The 24,988-nt window shown below is 46.9% G+C and overlaps 1 protein-coding gene across 1 annotated transcript in view; it reads left to right on the top strand.

The window, feature by feature from the left end:
* The window catches only part of CDH18 (cadherin 18), a 2,052,455-nt gene that overhangs the window by 1,401,577 nt on the left and 625,890 nt on the right, over nucleotides 1–24,988 (top strand). The window contains exon 8 of the mRNA XM_085606897.1: nucleotides 22,367–22,554. Coding sequence (XP_085463023.1) covers nucleotides 22,367–22,554 — 188 coding nt within the window. The remainder of the gene's footprint in view (nucleotides 1–22,366; nucleotides 22,555–24,988) is intronic.

Raw genomic sequence — 24,988 nt, 5'->3', positions numbered from 1 at the left:
GCCATTGTGAAGCTTCAGCAACACCTGCCTGCAACGCCAGCTGGCTCCTTGTGCTTTGCCAACAGCATCCCACAACGCTGTCCACACTCCTCATGGCACTATGAAACGCGAACACCACAAACTTGAGAAGGTAACACTTCAGCTGGCCTGACCTGGAACTGTATCTGACCTGCGCTTCATCTCTGGTGGCCTGAATATTTGACTTTGACCTGGTCCAGTGCGACTAGATAGCTGTGGTTGGCCTATCTGCTTTTAGGCGCTATTTTACAGTTTATTCTTTAATAATTACTCCAGTTCTACTGATCAGATTGTTGTTATTTAGGTCTTGTTTCATTTAATAAATTCTTCTCTATTTGACTAATATAGTGCAGGGTCTTTTGTGTGGTGTTTTCACATGTTTACTGTTCAAAGTGCAGCACAAATCCTTTACAGATTGCCCTTAAGTTACACTTGACTACTCTGTGCCAAGCTACCAGAGGCTACAGCACAGATTGATTTAGGGTTTGCTTGTGCCTTACCCTGACAAGTATTGTGGTTGCTGCTTGACTGGGGTTCACACCCCAGTCACCCAGTAACCCAGTTTCTAACAGTAGTGTTCCACCCCCTGCAACCAGTCTGGAAATGCATTTAAAGAAGCAGGCCTACATGAAAATCCTGTACACCATCTCTGGAAGAAAACAAAGGGAACTAAGAAGCGGAGGTTCACTTTACCCATAAATTCCAATGTTGAAATCCTCCAAGGGCAAATTAGACATTCACAGCTGGGGTGGCTATATCTTTTTGGAGCTTCTAGCCGAATGACTTATGAATTTAAACCTTTCTTCTTACCTTTAGAAAACATTTAAATACATTTCTTCAGGTTATTTCTGGAATAATTAGGTCATCCAACTCACCCGTGACCATTGAGGTAGCCTTTATGCTGTTACCAGAATGCGTTTTAATATTTTATTTGTAATTAGATGCTCTGTTAAGCAGTTGGCTTTTGTGCAAAATTAATCTATGCTGTACAGAGAGCACACAAATTTAATTATGGTGCAGAACCGCCATAGCTGTTGCTTCAGTTGGGTTTCACAATCCAGCCAAACATTAAGGCCAAAGAATTACAGGGAGCAGATTGCCCAAGTAAGCTTATTTCTTTTACAACCTCATTGTTGGCTAAATCACCTCTACCATTTCCACTTTACTTCCAACTTTAATTCCCTCCCATGTTACACTGTTTCTAACCTGATCTCACTCCCATGAGCAATGTTGCCTTCCTACACTGTCCTCTGCTCATCCAACAATCTTTCCTATTCCTACTTCACCCACTTATGCCAAATGCCAATGATTATACATTGTTTCCCTCTCTCCTGCACCCTGACTTAATCCCACCACCTCCTCCTCTAACCTCTTATCCATTTGCTCACCATCCCCAGCAATTCCTGCAAAACCTTGTCCCAATAAGCCCCTGTTTTAGTCGGTAGACACGTCTGTTCTTCACCTCTTGTCCCTCATTCTACCACCTTACTAACCTAGCAAAACTCCCCTCAAAACACCCAATCACCCTCTCTTATCATTTCTAAGTGTTCCTTACTGCCATCTCCCATATCTATCCTGCCATCATGATTAATTCCCACACTACTGCCACCCATCCATAACCAGTCCTCAACCCATCACATTCCTCATTCATTTCTATGTCACCATTCATCAACCACCCCTTTATAATGTTCCCTTAAGCCCTAACCAGACCTTCCAATTATGTTCTACTTTGTCTCTCACCCCCACATACTCCATTAGAATACATTGTCACTCCTCCTGCCATGTAGCACCCTCCCCCATCCATCTTCTCTCAGCCCAGCTCTGTGTGCTTTGTGCTGATATTCATTTGCCAGGAGAGTCTCCTTCACATCAAGGCTCTCTACATCATCCACTCTGCCCTACATGGAGTAGGGCCTTTATTCTCTAAAGGGGATTATGTCTTTATTTGGGCATATTCAGCCTTCACTCTAATGACAGTCTGAAACTGATATCCTGAATTCAAACTTAAGAAGGAGGCTAAATGAGCTCTGAAACTGTAAAGCTTTGACATTTTGTTCTCGTTGAATCAGAAATAGTACTGGTTATCTGGCCTTGCTGAAGTCCATAATGCTTGATCTGATTATCCAAAATGAATTAAACAAAATAACAGTCTCTGCACTCAATCCTTTCATCTAGCTTTAGGAGACATTGGTTTTGACCTTTGTAGGTCTCATCGGTGAGGTATAGCTTGAATCCCTTGGGATAGTGAGGACGGGACCCATGTCTGGGCATACTTGTCGCACTTAAGGCATCTAGTGCAAATGCAATGCAATGATAGAAGGACTGCTTGAATTAATTTCAGCCACTGGCAATCTCTCTGGGCCACTTTCCAGACTTTTGTTTATCTCCCACTGTGTTATTCTAGAGAGAGACCTGCCATATACAAATCAGCCTTGGTCCTACTCAAATAGAAACAGTCCAGCTTGAACTGCCAGGCCAGGTCCACTCCAGATGTGGCCTAAGCATCTTCAGACCAGTTTCAACGTATTTGAATGTCATCAGTGAGGTATAGATTGAGTCTTATTATACAGTGAGCACGGGTACCATGTCTGGGCATACCCATTTCCCTTAAGTTGTCTACTGCAGAAACAACAAGGTGATGGAAGGAATGCTTGACTAATTAATCTCAGCAACTGGTGATCATTCTGGGACGCATTCCAGACCATCATTTTCCCCTATTCTAGAATGAGACCCACCTTACACAAATCAGCATTAGTCCTGCTCCCCAATAGGAAAAGTCCAGCTTGAATTTCCAGTCCTGGTCCCCTCTAGATGGGAGCACAAGCAACCCCAGACTAGTTTTGACCGACTTAGGTCTCATCAGAGAGGTATGGCATGATTACTATGGCACATTGGGCATGAGACCCACGTCTGGGCATACCTGACATTTATGGCTTTTTCAGAGACTTTTTTACATGCACTTGTATAACCTGAAAAGGAGGAAATCAAAAGAAGTGTATACAAAGTAGTATAGATCAATGGCTTTCATATACCGTTTTTGCTAATTAGAAGTAGAGATATTACTAGAGCAGGAAAATTAGGACAAAACAGGATGTTCAGTGTATGTGACCAAAATATGAAAGGCATGATTTGACTCAACATTACTGTACAATATAACTAGGACATAGATGTCCCGAAAACATGAACTAGTAAATCAATATTAGATCACCTTTGACCCTCTCAAACGAAGAGTTCATTATTTTTTCCTTTTGTATTTTCACTTTAATTCAGTCTGCAGATTTTCTTCATTAATCAATATTCTATTCATATTTCTAATCAAGACACACAAGTTGCAGATAGGGCATTTAAACCAAATAGTGTGTTAATAACCACAACCCAGTTGGTGATCTTTGCTGCGAAGGGTATGTAAACTGGACACAGCAAATTTGAACTCTCCATTTGTTGATGAAGTTGATCGAAGTGAATAAATTCAATATGATCTTAGTCGATTGGGTAATTTCCTCAAATGCAGTCTGAATACTGCCAACAACATTCATATTTTTTTCACTTACGGGACATTGAATGAGGATATTATTTCCTTCGAAGAAGAGATTTTGATTAATAATGATAGCAGAGATGAACATTATTTGCACAACATTAACTGCCATTTTAAATTGTCAAACACATTTGTAATTAACTGCTAATAGCACAACATAATTTAAAAGCAATGTTTGGCTCCCAAGATGCCTTGACAGCAACATACTAATCTCATAACTAAAATGCCGCAAAATAGTATTCAGATTTTTATTTGTATTGTACAAACCAATGGTTAATGCATTGGTTGGCTAAAAAGAGGCTTGTGATTATGGGTATTTGTGCAAATCCATGATATAAGTCAAATCCCAGTGGTTATATATCAAAATATCGTCTACAGAAATAGTGTCTGAATACATTTTGTCTCCTAAATATTATTTACAAAAATATTGTTCAATTTGCTGTGGGTTTTCTATTAGTAACTCCAATGGGTCAATATTTATGACACAGTATATATGTCAGATGATATGATGATAACATTATTACGGTACCATCCCAGTAGTTGGAAAAAAAATATATTTTGGGGGAAATATAAAAATGCTGGACTTGCATTAGAAAACTGAATTCTATAATATATTGACTTTTCATCTAGACATTCATAGCAGTGCAATGATAATTGCATCTCCACAGTCTATATATTAAGAAGCAAATGGATTAAGGCTGCTATACAAACGTTGATAGCATTGATAATAAAGTTATACTGAAATAAATAAATCCACTAAATTTTCGTGTAAGAAATTTGCAGGGTGTGAGGCCTGCACAAACAGCTCTGCAATTTCTCCTTACTGGGACATAAGCAGCTCAATGTAGTACTGTTCACTCTCAGGGTAACGAAGCAGAGCAGTCCGAAGCCTACTCATGGGAAGTTGGTTTGGGCTGGTAATCACCATTCGTTGGCACGCAATAATAAAACTCAATAAATGATTGTCCAGTCAGTGCTTTTTCTTTATAAAAGAAAAAGTACATTTATTACACACACTATTAAATACTACTCATAATTTTCCAACTATATACACCAGACAAAATTGAAAATACCTGGGGGACAATCTGAAATTACATTTGATCCCTAAAGGGCCATTATCCCCCAAATTACAGTCCCCCTCCTACATATATACCAGATAGATCATCACAGTATAGGGAGTATCACGTCAAATAAAACAGGCCTGGTGGAGGAGCCTAGCGCGCAACCAAGATGGCCGCGTAGGTGCGAGGCTCCCGAGGACCTCCGCGACCTCCTGAATAAATCCTGGAAATATCCTGTCCTTGTTAAGGGGACTGTGTCGGGGAACCCGAGCTGAGGCACTACCCGTTTTTTGGGCTCGAATCGGGCCCCGAACACCGGTGGGAACATCGACTGAAGGTTGCGGCCTTCTCCTCGCCGGCCCCCCGGATTGGAGTAGTGGCGCGATCCGGGGACAAGGTGAATAACAGCGGCGAGCGGGGCTGGGCGACTCGCGCACCCCGCACTTTCACTTTCGCTTTTGCGCCCTCCTTGCTCTCTGGCGAGGTCGGGCTGCGGAGCGGGGTGCGGTGGTGTGGCCTTGTCCCGGTGCCCAGCTGGCCCGCCGGCGGTGGGTCGACCCGCGGCTCTGTGGTCGCCCCCTTGACACCCGTGATCTGGTGTGACGGCCCGTTTGGAGATCTTGGCACGACGGCGGAAGGGCCAGCATGGCCACCAAACAAGATGGCGACCGGGCGAAGGTGAAGACGACCCGCCGTGGCACGGCGCACCAGGCCAATAGTATGGACCGCTACACGCTCCAAAAGGGTTCTCCGGAGACAACGCGGTCATCCCCGGTGGGACCGACGGAGACACCTGCCCATCCAGTGGATCTAACCCTCCGGGACGTCATGGGCGCCATCGCTGAACTGAAGGCCTCAGTGGACCAGCGTTTTGATACCTTGTCGCAAAAAATTGACTCGGTCCTGGTGGATGTGGGCCTTGTGAGGGCGGACTTGTCAAAGACGAACGACCGAGTCGATTCCCTGACCCACACCACAACGAGCCTCACGACTGACGTGGTGGCCCTCCAGAAGGAGGTGCGCCGGCTTGGCCAGGCGAGCGCCCTGATGGACCGGCGACTGGAGGATTCCGAGGGTCGCGCCCGGAGGAATAATATCCGCATTATTGGTGTGCCGGAGGGACGTGAGGCGGAGGCGGCGGATCTCTTCGTGGAAGACTTGATCCTGACCCATCTCCAGCCCCGGGGGCTGAGTAAGTTTTTTGCGGTGGAACGTGCCCACCGGGTCCCCGGGGGCCGCCCTAAGACCGGTGCCCCGCCGCGGCCCCTTATTGCCCGAATCTTTAATTTTCGGGACCGAGATGCCATCCTCCAGACCTCCAGGCAACAGGGACCGGTCAGGTTGGACAACATGGACGTAAACTTCTACCCAGACTTTACCCCGGCGGTCCAGAAGCAGCGGCAGAGCTTTATTGGCATCAAACGTCGTTTAAGGGACCTAAATCTTAAGTACTCAATGCTCTTCCCGGCTAAGCTGCGGGTGGAGGTGGATGGTCGCACGCACTTCTTCGACCGGCCCGAGGCGGCTGGGGACTGGTTGGACACCTTGCCTGGGGATCGGGGCCGGGGGGGTGGGGGGAGCGCAGCTGGCGAGGAGGGCCCGCTGGATCAGAATTGAGGGGTGACTGTATTGCCTTACTCGGGACATTGTTCCTTCACCACATACTGCTTCAGTAGGTTCCCCTCCCATGGAGGTCATGTGGGGTCTGCTGGGGGCTTCCCTCCTCCTCTGGGGGACTAGTTAGTATTTAGCTATGGGGCGACAGGCACACTGCACTTTGGGGGGGCTGTCTGGGCTCATGCAGGGGTGCAGGGAGGGGGGAGTTTTGTTGGGACCGGGGGGTGGGGGGGGTGTGTTGTTTGTTCGTACCGCAAGGCAATCCTGCAACTGTTTTGTTGTCTTTAGACTGCTCGGTGGGGGACGACCGATTGTTTCGACGTATGATGGGGGGTAGGGACTTGACTGTGTTGTCATGGAATGTTAACGGCCTGGGGGATAGGATTAAGCGTGGTGTGGTCCTGCAGTATTTAAAACGTATTTCCCCAGATGTTGTCTTTCTGCAAGAGACGCACCTTATAGGTAACACCTTTCATGCAATGAATCGGAGGGGATATCGTTTGGCGGCCCACTCTGGCTTCACCTCAGGCTCGCGGGGGGTGGGTATTATGGTTAGGAACTCGCTCCCGTTGGAGATTGATGAGGTGCACCACGATGAGAGGGGACGTTACACTGCTCTGGCGGGACGTATGGAGGGTAGAGTGTTCAGTTTTGTGTCGGTGTACGTCCCGCCTGGGCTACAGGCCACTACATTTGCGGACCTGGGGCGCCTCCTTCTGGAACTTCCGAGTGGCCTATTGGTGGTTGGAGGGGACTTTAATGCGGTTGTTTCTGGATCTATGGATCGCCATCCCCCTAGGGACCTCCCCCGGGCACAGGCGTGGCTGCCTGGCCTTTTAGACACACTGGGCCTGGTGGATTGTTGGCGCCTAAAGCATCCCGTATTGCAACAATACACCTTCCACTCGGGGGCCCATGGTAGTCTTTCGCGGCTTGATTACATCCTTGTCCCAGCGGCCCATGCGGGGAGGGTGGGGGAGGTGCGCCATCTGGCACGGGGTATTTCAGACCACTCCCCATTGTTGTTGCATTTCGATGTCTTCCCGAGGGGGGATGGCAGGGTGGCCCCGATTAACGCCTGGTATCTGCGCGACCCCACCATTCGTGCCGACTTGATCACATCCTTGCAGCGCTATTTTGAGGAGAATGTGGGGTCGGTCCCATCTGCCATCTCCCTATGGGAGGCTTTCAAAGTGGTTCTTAGAGGGGAGGCCCTCTCCTTTATTGCCAGTGCCCGGCGGCGTGAGCGGGAGGAGGTGACCCGGGTGGAGGCCGAGATTGCGGAATTGGAGGGTGACCTGGGGAACGGGGTAACAGACGCCAAGTTACATGTTCTGCAGTTAAAGCAGGCGGCCTACCGGGCCCTTGTCACGGAGGCGGCCAGGGGCCTTGGTAGAGAGCAGCAGGGGCGCTTGTATGATGTGGGTGATAAGGCCGGTAAATTGATTGCGTGGTTGGATAAGAGAGAGAGAGCGAGCCGAGTGGTGCCTTTGATTGAGAGTGTGGATGGTGCGTGTGCCACGGAGCCGGAAGCCATTGTCTCCTGTTTCGCGGATTATTTCCGCGGAGTCTACTCCCCTGCTTCTCCCTGTTCGGAGGCGGACTCCCGTGCCCTGCTTCGGGATATTGCACTCCCCTCCCTTACGGCGGAAGACAGAGATTCGCTGGACGTCCCTCCCACCTCGGACGAAATTGCCTCGGCTATTCGCTCGATTTCATCCGGCAAGGCCATGGGCCCCAATGGCATTCCCATTGAGCTATATAAGTTACGCCCGGATGTGCTGGCACCCCACCTGCGTGCGATGTTCCTCGCGGCCCACTCGCGGGGCTCCCTCCCGCCGGACCAGCGTCTGGCCACAATTGTGGTAATCCACAAGGAGGGGAAGCCCCGTGAACGGGTCACATCCTATCGGCCGATTTCGCTTTTGAACGCGGAGCCCAAAATCCTCGCCAAGGTGTTGGCTAATCGGCTGGTTGGCGTGGTGGGCGATTTGGTCCATCAAGACCAATCGGGCTTTATCCCACACCGCAACACGGCTCTTAATCTACGGCGCTTGCACGGCGTGCTTGCGCGTGTCCCATTTGTGCGGGAGCCAGCCATCTTGGCGTCCTTGGACGCCACCATGGCGTTTGATACGCTCGAATGGCCATATCTCTGGGCGATGCTCGCGAAGTTTGGGTTCGGCCCGGGTTTCATTAGCTGGGTCAAATTACTATATTCGGGCCCGATGGCGCAGGTGGTGGTGAACGGGCGTGGGTCGACCCCGTTCGCGCTGGGGCGGGGCACGCGACAGGGTTGTCCCCTGTCGCCTCTTCTGTTCGCCCTGGCCCTGGAGCCCCTGGCGGAGTGGCTGCGGTGGCACCCTTCCATCCGTGGTCTCCGCTGGACCCCCGAGCACGAGGACCGCGTGTCCCTCTACGCGGACGATATCCTTTTGTATCTCGCCTCCCCGCGCAAGTCCCTGATCGTCCTAGTTGATGTTTTGCGCTCCTTCGGTCGCAACTCAGGCCTAGTCATTAACTGGGCGAAATCCTGCGTCTACGTGCTTTCCGGGGAGGCTCCGGTCCTGCCGCGGGACTGCCCGATCCAGATTGCCTCCCAGGGTTTCCGGTACTTGGGTATATATATCACTCTTGACCCGGAGGCCCGCTATGAGCGGAATCTGCTGCCCCCTCTCCAGCGTTTGAAGGAGGATGTGGTGCGCTGGCGGCGTCTCCCGCTCTCGCCGCTCGGTCGAGCGGCCTTGTTTAAAATGATGTCCTTGCCGCGCTTCCTCTACGCCCTCCAGAACACTATGGATATGGTCCCGGCACGCTACTTTCGTGAGGTGGAGGGCCTTCAGCGGCGCCTGTTCTGGGACGGGAGGCCGCGTATTGCTCTGGCTAAACTGACGCTCCCGTGGTACGATGGAGGGGTCGCCCTCCCGGACATTAAACGGTATTACTGGGCCTCCCAGCTAGCTGCAATTAATCATGGCCTTTACGGGCCCGCCCTGAACCCGGCATTCGAGATGGACAAGATGCTCCTGCCCGGTGGCGATTACAATCGAGCGCTGTACTCTGGCGCGCCTGACTCCCGTCTGACGGGACCGACGCGTGTAATGGTGCGGGTTTGGCACGCGGCTAATGCAGCTATGGGGTGGAAGGACCGTTTGACCCGGGCGTCTCCACTGTATGCCTCTGAGAGACTGGGCTCCCTGTGGACATCGAAGGGCTTCGAGAAGTGGGACACGATCGGAATCAGCACAGTGGGGGATCTCTGGACGAGGGGGGGATTCAAAACTTTTGAGACGCTGCAGGCGGAGTTCCAGCTGCAGGGCAGTGAGTACTTTCGGTACCTGCAGGTCCGCCATGCGCTGGGCTCCGTCTTCCCGGATGTTGCATCCATTCCGGAGTCTTCCCCCCTGGAGGACAGAGTGCTGGATGGCCATGTCCCGGACAGCACGATCTCCCTCATATACAAGAAGCTGATTAATGATAGATCGTGCCTGTTAACTAGTCTACGCGAGGCTTGGGTGGCCGACGGGCTGGAGCTGGACGACGAGGATTGGATGTCCGCGGTGGCCTCTCCGAAAGAGGTGGCCATCCCGGCTCGCCTTCGTTTCGTCCAGCTCAAGATTCTTCACCGGGTCTACGTGACGGGGCCGAGGCTTCTACGTATGGGTTTTGCCGTGGACGGACTGTGTAAGCGTGGCTGTGGTGCGTTGGCGACTTTTATGCATATACTGTGGGAGTGCCCGAAGGTGGAGCGATTCTGGCGTGGTGTGCATGAGGTCCTGCGTGTGGTCACGCGTGTAGCGCTGCTGCCCGAAGCAAGGAGGTGCTTGTTGAATGTATGGGAACCGAATGACTACTCGGTTCCGCAGACGCGGTGGGTGACTCTGGGATACATGATAGCGAAACGTGATATTGCTCAATTGTGGGGATCCCAGAGGCCCCCTGCGGTGTCGGCCTGGAAAGAGCACATGGACTGGTGTATGTTCCGTGAAAGGGTGGTGTATGTGGCGAGGGGTAAGCCTGGGGCGTGGGTGAAAATCTGGGGCCCCTGGAACGCCTACCGTGGGGGCATTTGTGAGCCACCACAGCTGCCGGCTGCCTCGCCTGCTCCGTCTCCCTAGCTGGACCCTCTTGCTCGGCCGCGGGCACACGGCCCCCCAGTCCTTGATCTCCTCCCATCCCCCTCTTCAGATCTTTCCTGCCAGTCTGGATCCCCCACTATGGAGCAAGTGTTGTCATCTTGAATCTCGGGTTGCCTTGCGGTTGTGGTTTTTTGTTGATGTTGTTAGTCCTTAAAATGAAACCGTACTCTGTGGCAGGACGCCGTGAGGCCTGCACCGTTGATTACTCCTGTGTTTCTACTGTACACCGCTGAGAGACCTTTACTGTCTGTATGTACTATATTTGTGATGCTTTAGCGGCCGGCCGTGCGGTTGTAGGCCCATACCTGTAACCTTTTTATGGATGCAATAAACGGTTTCAAAAAAAAAAAAAAAAAAAAAAAAAAAAAAAAAAAACAGGCCTCTTGGCTTTGTCACATGTCACTTCATCAATATATATTGCAAGCCTATTGGCTTTGTCAAGGGTTCCTACATTAAAAAGACCAATAACCACATATTCAAATTCCCTTCATGATATCAGCATAATTTATAGCAATGTTAAAAAGCAATCATTATTATCAATAAAATGTGTAATTGTTGATCAAAAATCATTATCAGACATACATGCTTAATAAGCATTAAAAATGAGGGTCATATTTGTCTATATCTTAGCCCACATAACAGGCAGCCAACCCCTAGAGAGCAATGCACTCCCAGCTGAAGAGCAAAAGTTCCAGCCTTAGTAAATGCTTAAAAACAATGGAGAAAGTCGTGAGGCTCATGGATTCCAAGATTCCAGTAACTTAGTGTCAGTTTTAAAAGGATGGGGGCTACAACATCTCCTGCAGTCCTCAGAGTACTTCTAAACATATTGGTGATGAGATTGCCCATTTTTGGGCAACTGCAAAGCAAACAAAATATGCAACTAAGTCGCTCCAGGGGCATGATAGGGCGCATCCTCCGTGAAAGCAGTGAATATTTTATGAATGTCTTTCATGCTGCATTTGGGAGAGCCATTTCCATTAGGCTTTTTGTTTTTCTTCAGGGTACCAAGCCCCACCTGGGCACCCCAACATTTCCTTTTGCTTGGGGAGTGATGGGAACCCACACTGCCAATTTGGCAACCCAACCAGCCAGCTTTGCCTGTGCTGGCATGGGAGCAGGCAGCTAGATCCTTTCCTGCTGCTTTGTACAGGCAGGAATTTCCTTGCAGTGACTGCCCTGCTCTCCCCAATAAATGTGCACAGGGAGCTGGGGCAAGGCCACCACCATTTGAGGGGCACAACAGTGTTTCCTCCTTTTCACATTAGTTCCTGGAGTTGGGATCTCAGGCTCCCTTTTGTGCGTAAGCCCCAGGGAGTTTGGGGGCCCCCAGGGCAATTGTACCACGGGTACGGGTGCCACATGCATGCCTGCTCCCTAAACCAAATCAATGCTGCACCGACACCCGGACACTGGCCCACCCCGAAGAAAGAGTTCAGGCAGGAGGCAGAATACCATGTTCTTAGTCGCTCTTAAGGGGTCAAAGGTCACAATCTTCAACTGGTCATAACCCAAGCCCCAGGTGGGTGGATTTGAATGTTCCTGGGCTAATTCGTCTCCTGGTGGTGAGCTCTAGCCACCAGGGACAGTTTTTGCAGGCATCATGGCCTAGAAAGGGTGCACTTTGCAGGGAGCTGGCATTAATGGCTCTCTGCGCCAGCTTCATCCTCTGCCATGCCCACCACAGATCCCATGGTCTTTTGAAAGTGTTGCAGGGCATCTGGGGGGCAGTAGAGTCCATGTTTTCTCCCACCTGGTCCTTAGGGGGTATAACAGGTACAGCCTCACTGGTCCTTGAGAAACCCACTGGACTTGGGGTCAGCTGTAGGCAAAGTCCTTAGTTCATTAGGGCATCAGGGAGTTGTGCATGGTTGCTACCGTGATCCATTTTCAGCGTCCAACCGCAACAGCTCTCCCTTACACAACAGTTATTAAATAGGGATAGAAAGTTCTAGAAGCCAAGTAACTCTGACCAATGTTAGGGTATCACATCACCCCTTCAACCCTATCCAACCCTCCTGCACAGCATGCTGAGATGATTCAAGATAGCTCTCTCAAGATGGCACTATTCATATCTCCTCTGGTGGGGGCCTTACCTTCAACACTAGCTGACATCACTGCTAGTGACTTTCCCACCAAAACTTCAAAGAGGAGCCCCTCCTGTGTTGGCTCCAGGGACCTGGGCTTCCTCCCTTGTTCACGGGGCCTGGGCTGTCCCCATGGCTGGTACAGTGTGACAGCTAATCAACAGATAGTGATTTCCTTCCCCAACTTTGAGTGAAGCACTGTTAATTACTCCTTTTGTGTGGAGGGCTTTGTTCCTCTGCTGGGGAGCAGAGTAATTAACTTGTCAAAAAAGTGACAAAAGGCCTGGACTATGATCCCGAGCCAGAGTAGTGTGACAATTCTGGACAACCCTTAGGTAGTGCATGTATGACCTTGGGACCTTTGTTTTCAAACTCATTGCACACCTTTCACCTCATTTTCATACCTTATGGGACTTTGAAGGCCTAAGGGAAACAAAACCGCACCTCAAGGCAGATTTCCCCATCTGTGTATATTACAGAGTCACTGCAGACAGGTCTTAGGGAAGCAAACCTGCACCTCAAGGCAGATTTCCCCATCTGTGTATATTACAGAGTCACTGCAGACAGGTCTTAGGGAAGCAAACCTGCACCTCAAGGCAGATTTCCCCATCTGTGTATATTACAGAGTCACTGCAGACAGGTCTTAGGGAAGCAAACCTGCACCTCAAGGCAGATTTCCCCATCTGTGTATATTACAGAGTCACTGCAGACAAAACAGTAATAACATACTGACTTTACTTATGAATGCCCACTCATTTTATAAGCCCTATCCCAGGTCAACATCTAACCTGGTAGAGTTCCCTCTGCTCCAGGCTCCCTGTGTGCAGTTACCGGGCTGAACACAATGGTAGTTTCAAATGTACAGCCAACACGTGTACAGTCAAGTGTGCACACATGTTCATGTGTAACCAGCCAAGTACCCCTTACCCGAGCTAAGTCTCAGCAGCTTCATCCTGAGAGGGCAACATTGGTGGCACACATGTGTATTCCATTTACCATGTGATTACAGTGAGTGAGAAACAAGTAGTTAGACCAGCACACAGTAAAAAAGTCCAAAACCAGGAGTCCAAAAAGCAAAACATCTGGGCGTGCTAAACGGGAAGAACCCAATTGCAACAATTTGTTAACTGACAATAAATTGTAATATTTTTGCTTGTGGTTTTCTTTATGAAGTATGATAGTCTCTTGGGTCTAATACACAAAGATCCAAGTTTTTAAATTTAATGGGAACCACCTTAATCTGCAGAACTAAGCATAAAAATATATGCACATGTACATCTACATATATAATCTTCATTCCTCATTCTTACATCTGCAGGCTTCCTACATAGAGACCCATCAGGATATAAGGAAATCTATCGGTTTTGTTGTGTGTAAAATATCTATTTTTTGCTCTGCATTTTGACTTTCTATTAGCTGTGCCCTCTGTTAGAGACCACATTTAATATGCTATCTTTGAGGGATTTCGATGCTTCCCATCCCCAGAAATCCTGGGCTGCCTGGAATCTGTACCCCTTTGGGTAAAAGTTAGGAGCAGTGGTATCAGTCTCCAGGTATGACTCATACGTTGGTGGAGGTGCCAGTGGAAGAAGGTTGTCTGCAGCAAGAAGCTGAAGGCCAACCAGAGAATTCCTAGTGGCCTGAGCAGTCTAAAGAGGTTTAGACCGACCAGTATTCCAGTCTCTGGGGAAAGCACCCAAAAGACTGTACTCTCACACCATCTTTTTAGAGCCGTCCATCATTCTGTGAGATCCCTGAAGGCTAGTGTAGGGATTTTGAGGGGGTGTAATTTGCATGATACCTGTGTCATCAGTGTAGGGCTATCTCTTTGGTGAGGTGTGGTGTGTTTTGTGCATCTCAGTTGAGGGGGGTGCTGTCCTGTCATGTGTTTCTAGGTCCAATTATGACAAGGGAAGTAAGGGCCATCAGGCAAGCTGCCTAAATCTCCCATATGGGTACGGGCACTGTGAGGTGTGGATCACCTTGCAATGAGTGAATCAAAAGGACCTCAACTCTGCACAGCCTCAGGAGCCAGTAGCTGAGAGTTTCCTTTCCCAAAGGGTAGAAATAATCCCTTAATGTATTTTTTACTCCATGTTAGTCTTTTTGACTGTCTTGGTGTGTGTCTTTACACTATGCCTTTTGGAAGTTCACCACCTTACCAATGGTTACCCTCCGCACTTCTCATCTTTAAATCTACATTGCAATGACATACTTGCAAAAATTACCCAGTCGCAATCTGCTAGAAAGATCTGCAGATCTGCATTTTGAGAATGATGATTTGGGAATTAGGATGGTAAATGCAAGTCCTTTCATTCCCAGTTGTCACTGATGTGACCAAATGTTCTCTAACTCGTCCCCTGTGCTTTGTTGTCATGAAAGCAGTACTAAATGCCTTGTAAACATAGTATCTTTCCTAACAATATCTTGGACTGAGCAAGATTCATGAATAGTATTTGCTTCATAGCATTGGAAAAGAAGCAATAGAGCTTTTAATACAATATACATTTATTTACCAATGCCCTGATATTGTGTTTTGCTGATCTACAAACAAAAAAAATATTTCTCTAACCCTGTTGTTGTCACTGTTGATACTATTATAAGCTCCCTGCCAAGGTTTATATTGTTTTATAGCGCGAAGATAAATCTTCGTGGTTTTCACATTGCAAATGCATTTAATCATTTGTAGCTGACAGTTGGAAGCAACGAAAGATCAATAAGGCATTATATTTACCAAATATAGCGTATTTTTAAAGCAAGTTAGTTGTGTTTTTTCAGGGTATTTTCTTCCAGATTACAACAACATATTTTACAGCAGTATGTGAAAAAATTGAATATAGTTAAATTATGTAAAACAATGGACAGAATTTGGTTTATTGATAAAGGACTGTTAACCTTTGTTCATGTTTTCTAACCAAATATGAAGCATTGTATGTTATGTTTATCTTCATTTTATATTGCACACCCTGCATCTTCAAAGCTACTTTCAGGTGTAAGTCTGCCTATTCATTTCATGATATTATATAAGCACAAAAGGAGCTGAAACATAGTGGAATCATCTGAAAAGCACAATGTTCAATTTTTTTCATAATTTGTAACTGTGAAGTTTATGTTGGATGTGCGATAAAAGGTAAATTCAAAATCTGTCCCCGAGCACTGCCAGGATTCTACTTCCTACTTTTATTTTGCTTGTCCCTTCTTTGGTGTGTCTGACTTCAGGTATCAATCTCAAAGACCTTTCAGGGTGGTGTTTTTCTTTTTTTAATACTGAGGGCCTTAGTGCATTGCATGAAAGAACCTACTAAGCCACACAAAGCATCTTAGATCCTATTTAAATTTCAGCTTGAGGCGGGCGAGTTTAGCTTATGTCAGGCAATTTTCTTTATGTTTCCCAAGACTAAAAACATGACTGAATGCTCTGCTTTTTTCAGCCTCACAACAGAGCAGGATGGGTGAGCCAGGTTGAAAGTATGAATAGGCAAATCTGGATAGTACAATAACTAAGCCTGGGCAGAGTTCACTGTGTTCTGCTCCGCGAAACTCCGCAAAAAGTGACATAAAACCTCTGCCACGCTCCTCAGAGTTCCGCGAGCTGTGGAGCGTGGCATGTAGCCGTGCTCACACAATTTTTTTGCGCCGGGAGTTTGTCCTTCACTTTAAAATCAGTGCAAACAGCACTACGCCCAGAGCAAGAGGGCGTTGCTTCATTCTGCTGCTCAAGTAGATTTTCTACTCGAGTAGCAGTATCCTCAATGCGAGCGGTCATGAACCAACGCGAGCGGTTGCAACCTGCGGCTATCTCCCACATTGACAAATCTCGCTGGCAGAAGGTCCAGCATGTGATTTTTTCTCGCGAGCGCTCGCCCACACCCGCCAACCCAACGTTGGTGAGCCGCTTGAGAGAAAAAAACTCTGCTCTGCGTCACTTCACAGAGTTTTGCAGAACTTCATGCTTCATGCGGAACGCGGAGTGCACAAAACTCCACGAACTCCACTGGTGGAGCGAAAATCTTCACCCACACCTAACAATTACTCGTAGGTGAGTATCTCTTCCCACCGTGTCTAAAATAGCAAGATGTTCTTTACTTGCCTAAGCTAATGGTTACATTATTGGACTGAATGTGAGACCTTTTGAAATGGACAGGGTGTGGTGAAAGGACACTACTTTCATCACTACAAGCAAAGTGCATAAGACTGGTCCACGGATTCCTGCCAATGAAAATCAACTTTTGTGAGAGATGCTTTTCTTGAGCAAGGTTGTGATTTATTGAGTTTTAATCTACTATATCACTTCCAATGAACAATGTTTTCTACAAAATGTGTTTCAGCTGTACCATTAGCTGGGCTGGTTGTCATTAGTGTATATCGGAAACTCCTGCATGCATGACTTGATCTCTTCAGCCAAAAGCATTTTGAACATCAAAAGTAATAGTGTTTAGCTCTATCAGGATCCATACCCAAAATATTTCCACTGCATCAAGAAGGACTCAAGTTGAACCTGTTTAACACACACGTCAAGGAATGATGCCAGGTATTTTACCAGTCCCTAAGTGGCAAATAACTGAGTCCAGTCTCATCAGGAGGATAGTTTTGTCAATCTTACAAAAGGCAACCTATAGGTTCATGTTAGAATCCGTGTTCTCTGGTTGGCACAAGTAGGTACCTGTGACAAGCAGGGAACCTTTCCTCTAGTCAGGGTAAGGGGTTACACTCCTAAAAGAACCCCTGCTCACCCTCTAGGTAGCTTGGCGTGAGCAGACAAGGCTTATCTCAGAGCGTTATAGGTTAAGCGTTTGTGAACACATACAGTAACCAAGTGACAACACTACAAATGGACACCACACAGGTTTTTATATTAAAAATAAGGATTCTTTATATAGAGTTACCACAAGACCATTAAACGACAAAAATACACAATACTATTACTTTAGATGGTAGAAGTTTGCTTAGTTCTCTTAAGTTCTTAAATGCGACACTTTAAGTCAATGTACCTTAGATGCGTCTTGCAGGGCAACAAAAGTGTTGCAACGATGCTGATGCGATGAAGTTTTTGGTGCAAAGAAATAAAGACGTGAAGATCTTCCAGATGCGTTACGCTTCTCCTATGTTGCGAGAAGACTCGACTCGATGTGTCAGCTACAGCGGCGTCACCCCTTTACGCGATGCAATGACAGCGGCCTTGGCAGCGGCACTCTTCTCCGACGTGTGCGATACGCTTCCGCTCGATGCGATGCTGCAGCGGCGTCACCCCTTTACGCGATGCGACGACAACAGCTCCGACGGCGGCACGCTTCTCTGTGGATGCGAGGCTCTTTTCTTGATGCGGTGCAATGCGACAACTACAATGGCTGCGATGGCAACACGCTTCTTCCTCGATGCGAGATTCTTCTCTTGATGCGGTGCAATGCGCCAGCTACGATGGCTGCGATGGCGACACGCTTCTTCGGCGTTGCGAGACACTTCCGGAATGATGCGAGACGCTTCCGCTCGATGCGATGTTGCAGCGGCGCCACCCTTTGTGAGATGCGACGACAACAGCTCCGACGGCGGCACGCTTCTCTTTCTCGAGTCGCGCTTCCAGCTCCTTGCGACACGCAGTCCCTCAGAAAGCCAAACAACAGCAGCAGGCACTTCCAAAAGACTCTGGGGAGCTGGGGGTGAAGTCCACTGGTCCTGGGACTTCGTTCAGTGGGCAAGCTCAGCACAAGCCCTTGGAGATCTTTTAAGCACAAGTTGAATTAAAGTCTTTGTAGTCTTTTCTCCTCTCCTTTCAGCAGCAAGGCAACCACTGCAGGCCAATCCCCCAGGTCAGGGACAGTACTCCTCCTTACAGCTTTCCCAGTTCCTTCTCCTCAGGCAGAGGTTCATCTTGTCAAGCAGGATCTAATTTCTTGGGAGCAGGGTCCCAATACTTATACCCCTAATTCCTTTGTTCCTCTGGGGTAGAGGGGCCTTTGCCCAGTCCAAACCAGTTCTTGAGCACTTTGTTGACATGACTCTGCCTTTCTATTCAGGGTGCAGGGCAGGGACATCAGCCGCTCCACAGGAGGTGGAGCCAGCATTGTGGTGGCAGTGCACAGCCCTATTCAGAGTCCAGGTGCACTCCTCCCACCCATCTGGATGTCAATCTCTCTATTCACCACCAGGCTACCTAGCCCTGCCCCTCTGGGTTTCCCCAGCCCTGTCACTCACACAAACCAGACAGGCAGATACACATCATAGAAGAGGCAGGCAGAAATGGTTAGGCAAGCAAATACCAACTTTCTAAAAGTGGTATTTGCAAACACAGAATATCAAAATAAACTTTACTAAAAGATGTATTTTATTATTCTGAGTTCAGGCATACTAAACTCGATTTTCTACCATGTTCCCTGGGTCTGTTAGGATCATAGGATGTAACAATTCTAACAGCCCATTCTGGCCTATGGAGAACAGGTAGCCTTACAATAGTGAAACACGAAAATGGCTGTAATTCACTATTAGGACATGCCACACACATCAGGGTTTGTCCTACCTTATGCTTACAATGCACCCTGCCCTTGGGCCTACCATAGGGGTGGCTAATATGAAGTGAAGGGAAGGTTTAGGGACTGGGAAGTGGGTGCACTTACCCAGTCAGCATGACAGTACCAGACTGCACGCAGGTTCTGCAATGGCAGAACTTAGACACATTTTACCAGGCCGCTTCTGTGGGTGGCACAACCAGTGCTGCAAGCCCACCAGCAGCATTTGTATTTACAAGCCCTGGGCACTCCTGGTGCAAATTTTTGAATTGGACCATTGGTACAATTTACTTATTCTTCCACATGACTTTCATGCAGATTTGGAAAAATGTTTTGCGAAGGATTTGTTGTCAAGTTCACATCAAACAGTGTGAACTACTAAATGGGTAAAAATGGAAGATAATTCCAACAAAGAAGCATAGTATTAGTCTTAAGCGAGGATGGAACAAGCTGTTCCAGGCTAGATGTTATTTGGTCGCTCAGTAATTTGTGTACTGTTCATGCAGTCTCTCTGGTGCTGTAGTCACATTGTTTTCTGGTCGTCTTTGGGTGGAGGGTGACAGTTCCGTCTCAGGTCAGGAGAAAACAAGGTGACGCAAGATTTGATAATGAGTGGAATAAATTAGATTTTGGCCATTTACGAAGTGCATTTGTGCAGTTCTGAGAGGAAGGAGAATAACTCAGAACACTTTCTGGGTGTTCACAGAAATAAATTAACGCAAGCCCTAGATGCCCTTTTGCCATGTTGGCTAATCCATCAAAAACCTACAGTCTGTCGGAATATATGGATTTCAATACAGTTGCGGGAACAAAAGACCTAGAACAATGCTGCTGGAATAATTATATGCCCGCAACAGAGCGGGAATGTGGTGCAGCAAATAATGTTTATATAAAAGCTGTTAAATTAGCCAAAGTAGAATATTATTCCAATTGTATTTTGAAAGCTTCTAATGTATGGAAAGAATTTTTTGTATGTGGTTAATGAATTAATGGAGCCACCCACTCTATGTAAATCTGATGTCTCAAAGGATATATGCAACCAATTTGCTCACTTTTTTGAAGAAAAGATAGCTAAAATGTATTCGCAAATAAAGTCCCGCCCTCTGTTGGTTTTAGAAACGAGACAGAAGAACAAAAGGGAGCGAAAGGTAAATGTGTGCTATTAGTTTACTGAATGAATGCTGTTTATTGCAAGGCACTGATTGCTAAAAGCAAGCCCACAGGATCTGGGACAAATTACCAATCCAACCAGCATAAGGAGCTTTTGTTATATTAATGGGGTGTCTGAGACCTCATTAATGATGTATTGACATCAGGGGTGGTAACTAAGACTTACAGGCTGCAAGAGTGATCCCGCTTTTTAAGAAAGCAACACTGAACCCTTACCCAAAAACATTGCGCTGTACATTGAGACAGCGCACAGCATCATCAGATGATTGTATAAGCAGCCCCTCATAAAAGCGTCATTTGGCATTGTTTCTCTTGGCTGTTTCAGAGAAACCATTCAGCAAATCTACAACCAGAAATTAAGGTTTCAGGTATCCTATAACGTTTCAGTGCTGGCTTCACCAATAGACTGATGTACACAACTTTTTTTTTTTGCATTTGCAAACCCTGTGGATTGCAGTTTTGTGTCCTATGACTGTCGCTGTGATTTGTAGACTTGTAATAGTCAATTTGCTCCCATTAACGAAGTCAATCCAATGGAGAATACATAATTATTCCTAAAACAGGAAGATACAAGTTAAACTAATTGTTGTTGTAATCAGTATTTGTATAGTGTTGAATCCACCATTTGTATGGGAACACAGCACCTTTGTTGTCCTCTCACAAAGCAGATATGGACATAAAAGGTGCCGATGAAGATCCTTGGTATGCATTGTGCTGTATATTATCATTGTTAAGTTTGGGTGGAGGACACCGTGATTCCCAGGAGGTGAAACCTTGAGAGGTTCAGGATAGACACACCTTCTTCATTAATGGGAATCAATAGTATGTTGCACTCAGTTGTTCTGCGTGTATGATTGACAACGGGCTGTGTTGTGTCGAGCAGCAGTTCCCGGCATAACCGGTCACATGGGGTTGAATTAGATCAGTGATGTAGAATCTCAGTAACTAGGGGGCATATTAACAATGCGGCGATAATTTTTTCAGCCGAAAAGCGGCGATAATTTTATCGCCTTATCAGCAAAGACACGCTATCGCGTGTTTTGCTGATTTTGCTCCCGTTTCCAGCACGCCTAACTTTGCATCGCTAATGAGATGCAAAGTAGGCGGTCTGTGGAAATAACATGGGCAAATATCACGAAGGCAGCTTCGTGATATTTACAATGCGGGGAAGCGATTATTTAAATCGCGCTAAGTATGCTTTAACGCAGGAATTTAACGTCTGTTAAATTCCTGACTTAGGCATACTTAACATGGGGGGTGGATTGTGTGGCTAAGACCACAGGCCCCTATTATCAAGGGTATCGCCGTTTTCCATGGAACATCGCTGGAAAACCAGCGATGTTCCATGGAAAACATCGCTATAGCTAGGATAATTATCGCCATTGCGCTGAGCGTTGTTAATACAGCGCTAGCATGGCGATAATTATCTGCGATAGCCGGCGTTAAACATTTTAACGCTAAGAGCGGCCAGCGATAATTATCGCTGGCTGTTGATGATATGCCAGGCCTTGTGATTCTAAAATGGAATCTATAAAACACAAAACAGTGTTTTCTCAAATCAGTTGCAAGGTTTTGTGGTTGTGGCAATTTTTTTTACCTCCATTGTGTAGTAAAAAATGAGTAAACGTATACTTGTATCCATTTTTTTTTTTTTTTTTACAAATAACGTGTTATTTGGCAACATTTATTCTCACTGGCATGGCATTGCAATCGTATTTCAACAAAACACATTGAAAATGCTTGTCGCATATGTTTCAACTGACTTCGAATTTATAAGTGTCTTGTAAGATCACGATTCACAGAACGCTGCAGTCGCTCGTAATTGGGTCAGCGTCTTTTTGTTGTGACTCCAGCGAAGGAAAGCGGATTGGAAAAGGATATTTTGTTTTCCTTTTGTATTTAAAGAGGATTATTATGGAAGATTGTGGTTAATTTGATTCTCTCAAAAGCGAGTGCTCAAAAGGCCCCCCACGGTGGTCCATTTGTTTGCATTAGTAAGAGCGAATGCTGCAGAAATAGCCCACTCTTTTGTTCCCTGAATAAAAACAGGACTTCATTCTTCAACTGCGGGGATGCTGCCTTTTATTACGGCACCGCTAACTGAGGCTAAATCACAGGAACTGTTTAGCTTTCCGCCATTATAAAAGATGTCCCTTCTTACATCACGCGCGTGGGTTTTGTGTAATTTTTTGTGTTTTATAAGCTGAAGTTAAACGGTGCATTTTATCTCCAACAGAGCATTACCAGCTGTATGTCCCTGAATCAGCACAAGTTGGAACAGCAGTGGGGAAAATCAAGGCAACCGATGCGGACACCGGCCTCAACGCTGACATCAAATACTCACTAGTGAATGGAGACGGGGCAGGGGTGTTTGCCATCGCCACTGACAGAGACCACAGGGAGGGAATTCTCTCCCTGAAAAAGGTAAACAGTTCGTTTGACAGGACTTTGTCTAATGTATTATCTCTATAGATATATGCATACATCTGAGAACTCCTATGACTTTATTATCAGTAGAAGTACTTGTTGAAAGGTAGGCGCAGCTTATGTACAGAACTTACTGGCACATGCATCAACAAAGACTTTTGCGATTCCTTAATTGCGATTTTTAAGGAATCGCAATTAAGGAATTGCAAAAGCCTATGCATGTAGGAATCGCTATAAAAATAGCGATTCCTACAAATTCCTTAATTGCGACTCGCAAATAGCGATTTGCAATTAAGGAATGCCGGCCCATTCATTCCTATGGGCCTCCAGGCCCATAGGAATGAATTGGAGATTGCATGAGCAATTTGCGAGTACCAGTAGGTACTCGCAAATTGCTCATGCAATTTCAAGGGTGCAAGGGTGACACCCTATTGCACCCCTGAAATTGATCTGTGCACATATGTTGCACACACACATGCTCTAAGGGCATGTGTGTGCGCAACATGAAACTTTGAAAAATGCACAAAAGTGCTTTTTTCAAAGTTTTAGCAAATTACCATGAAGTTCAACTTCATGGTAATTTGCTCCCCCTATTAGCGAAATCGCTAATTTTTTCACTTTCATGCATTGCATTTAAGGAATCTCAATTTGGGATTCCTTAAATGCAATCGCAATTTAAGGAATCGCAATTTAGAGATTCCTTAAATAGCGATTTTTGCATTTGGGATGATGCATCCCAAATGCAAAAATACCGGTCGCAAAGGGGCAGATTCTGACAATCTGCCCGTTTGCGACCGGTTTTTACATTGATGCATGTGCCTGTTAGTGATTGGCTGTGTGTGGTTCAGTCGGTCAGACAGTTAGTCATAGCAGTAGCGGTCCGTGGAGGGAGTTCGTTGGGGCAGTGAGGCGGGGCGGGGAAATGTAAACACCGGAATATGGATGAACGGAGGTAAGTACACATTTAAATAAATACAACGAATTTCGTTGCACGCGCTGCATCGCATTTTGCGATGCAGCGCGCGCAAAGGAATTTGTTTTACTTATTTAAATGTGTACTTACCTCCGTTCATCCATATTCCGGTGTTTACATTTCCCCGCCTCACTGCCCCACCGAACTCCCTCCAAGGACCGCTACTGAGTCGTGGCCTATTCATCTATCTTTCTATCAGCCAATTGACATAACTATCTATTTCATCATCGCCCTGTTCATTTTTACTATATTGTTCATCTGTTAAGTCTATCAAGGTGTCTATCTGACTCTTTGTCTCTTTTTTGTACCTTCATTCCAATAACTATCAACCTATATTTGTCTATATGTCCGACTGTCAGTCTGCCTGTCTTGTATGCCTGTAACTCTGTTTTTCCCTTTTCCATCTGCATTTCTACATATGAATGCTGGTCTAGAGTCTTTTTTTTTTTTATTGAGCAGAGCCAAAAAGGAAACACTCATTATTTACATGTCACAAAAATGTTTGCACTGTAAACAAATCGCATCCTGATTGAGCACATAATAAATACATATAGCAGCCAAAAAATAAAGAAAAAAGACCCCATTATCAAATTAACAATCAGCAAAATAATCCCAGACCCTCGAAAAGTTCTTAGTTGCCCTCACCCACTTAGTATAAGCTTTCTTCAAAACATTTTGTGCGTTTCATTTTACTCAACCATTTCTCAAATAGCGGTATTTCCAATGATCTCCAGTTTTGTAAAATCAATGAACGGGCAACCAACATAGCGATAGCAAGAAAACGTCCCTGAAATTCGGAGAGTATAACCTCCTTACTACCTATGCCGAACAGAGCAGCTTCTACTGAAGGTTTATACATTTTCCTATTCACGCCACTAAAATATGCAAATATTTTTTCCCGGGCCAACCACAGCACCGAGACCGCCCTGATCGCAGCCACCGATGACATCTGAGCTCTGCTTGACAACAGAGAAACAGCGGCCCTCATCCTCCTAGACCTCTCCGCGGCCTTCGACACTGTCTGCCACCGTACACTAGTGCAGCGACTCAGCAACGTCGGAATCCAGGAGAAGGCACTGGAGTGGATCACCTCCTTCCTCGCCGGAAGGACACAGAGAGTCCGCCTCCCCCCGTTCAGATCTGAAGCCACCGAAGTCATCTGCGGCGTTCCTCAAGGCTCCTCGCTCAGTCCAACCCTCTTCAACGTGTACATGAGCCCCCTCGCAGACATCGCACGCCAGCACAACCTCAACATCATCTCCTACGCCGACGACACCCAGCTGATTCTCTCCCTCACCAACGACCCCGCCACCGCCAGAGCCAACCTCCACGAAGGGATGAAAGAGGTAGCCGAATGGATGAAGAACAGCCGCCTGAAACTGAACTCGGACAAGACGGAAGTCCTCATCCTGGGTTCCTCACCCTCCGCCTGGGACGACTCCTGGTGGCCCCCCGCCC

This window comes from Triturus cristatus, chromosome 5_2 (assembly GCF_964204655.1).
Source record: "Triturus cristatus chromosome 5_2, aTriCri1.1, whole genome shotgun sequence".
Lineage (NCBI taxonomy): Eukaryota > Metazoa > Chordata > Amphibia > Caudata > Salamandridae > Triturus > Triturus cristatus.
This window is presented reverse-complemented; position numbering and strand designations above follow the sequence as displayed.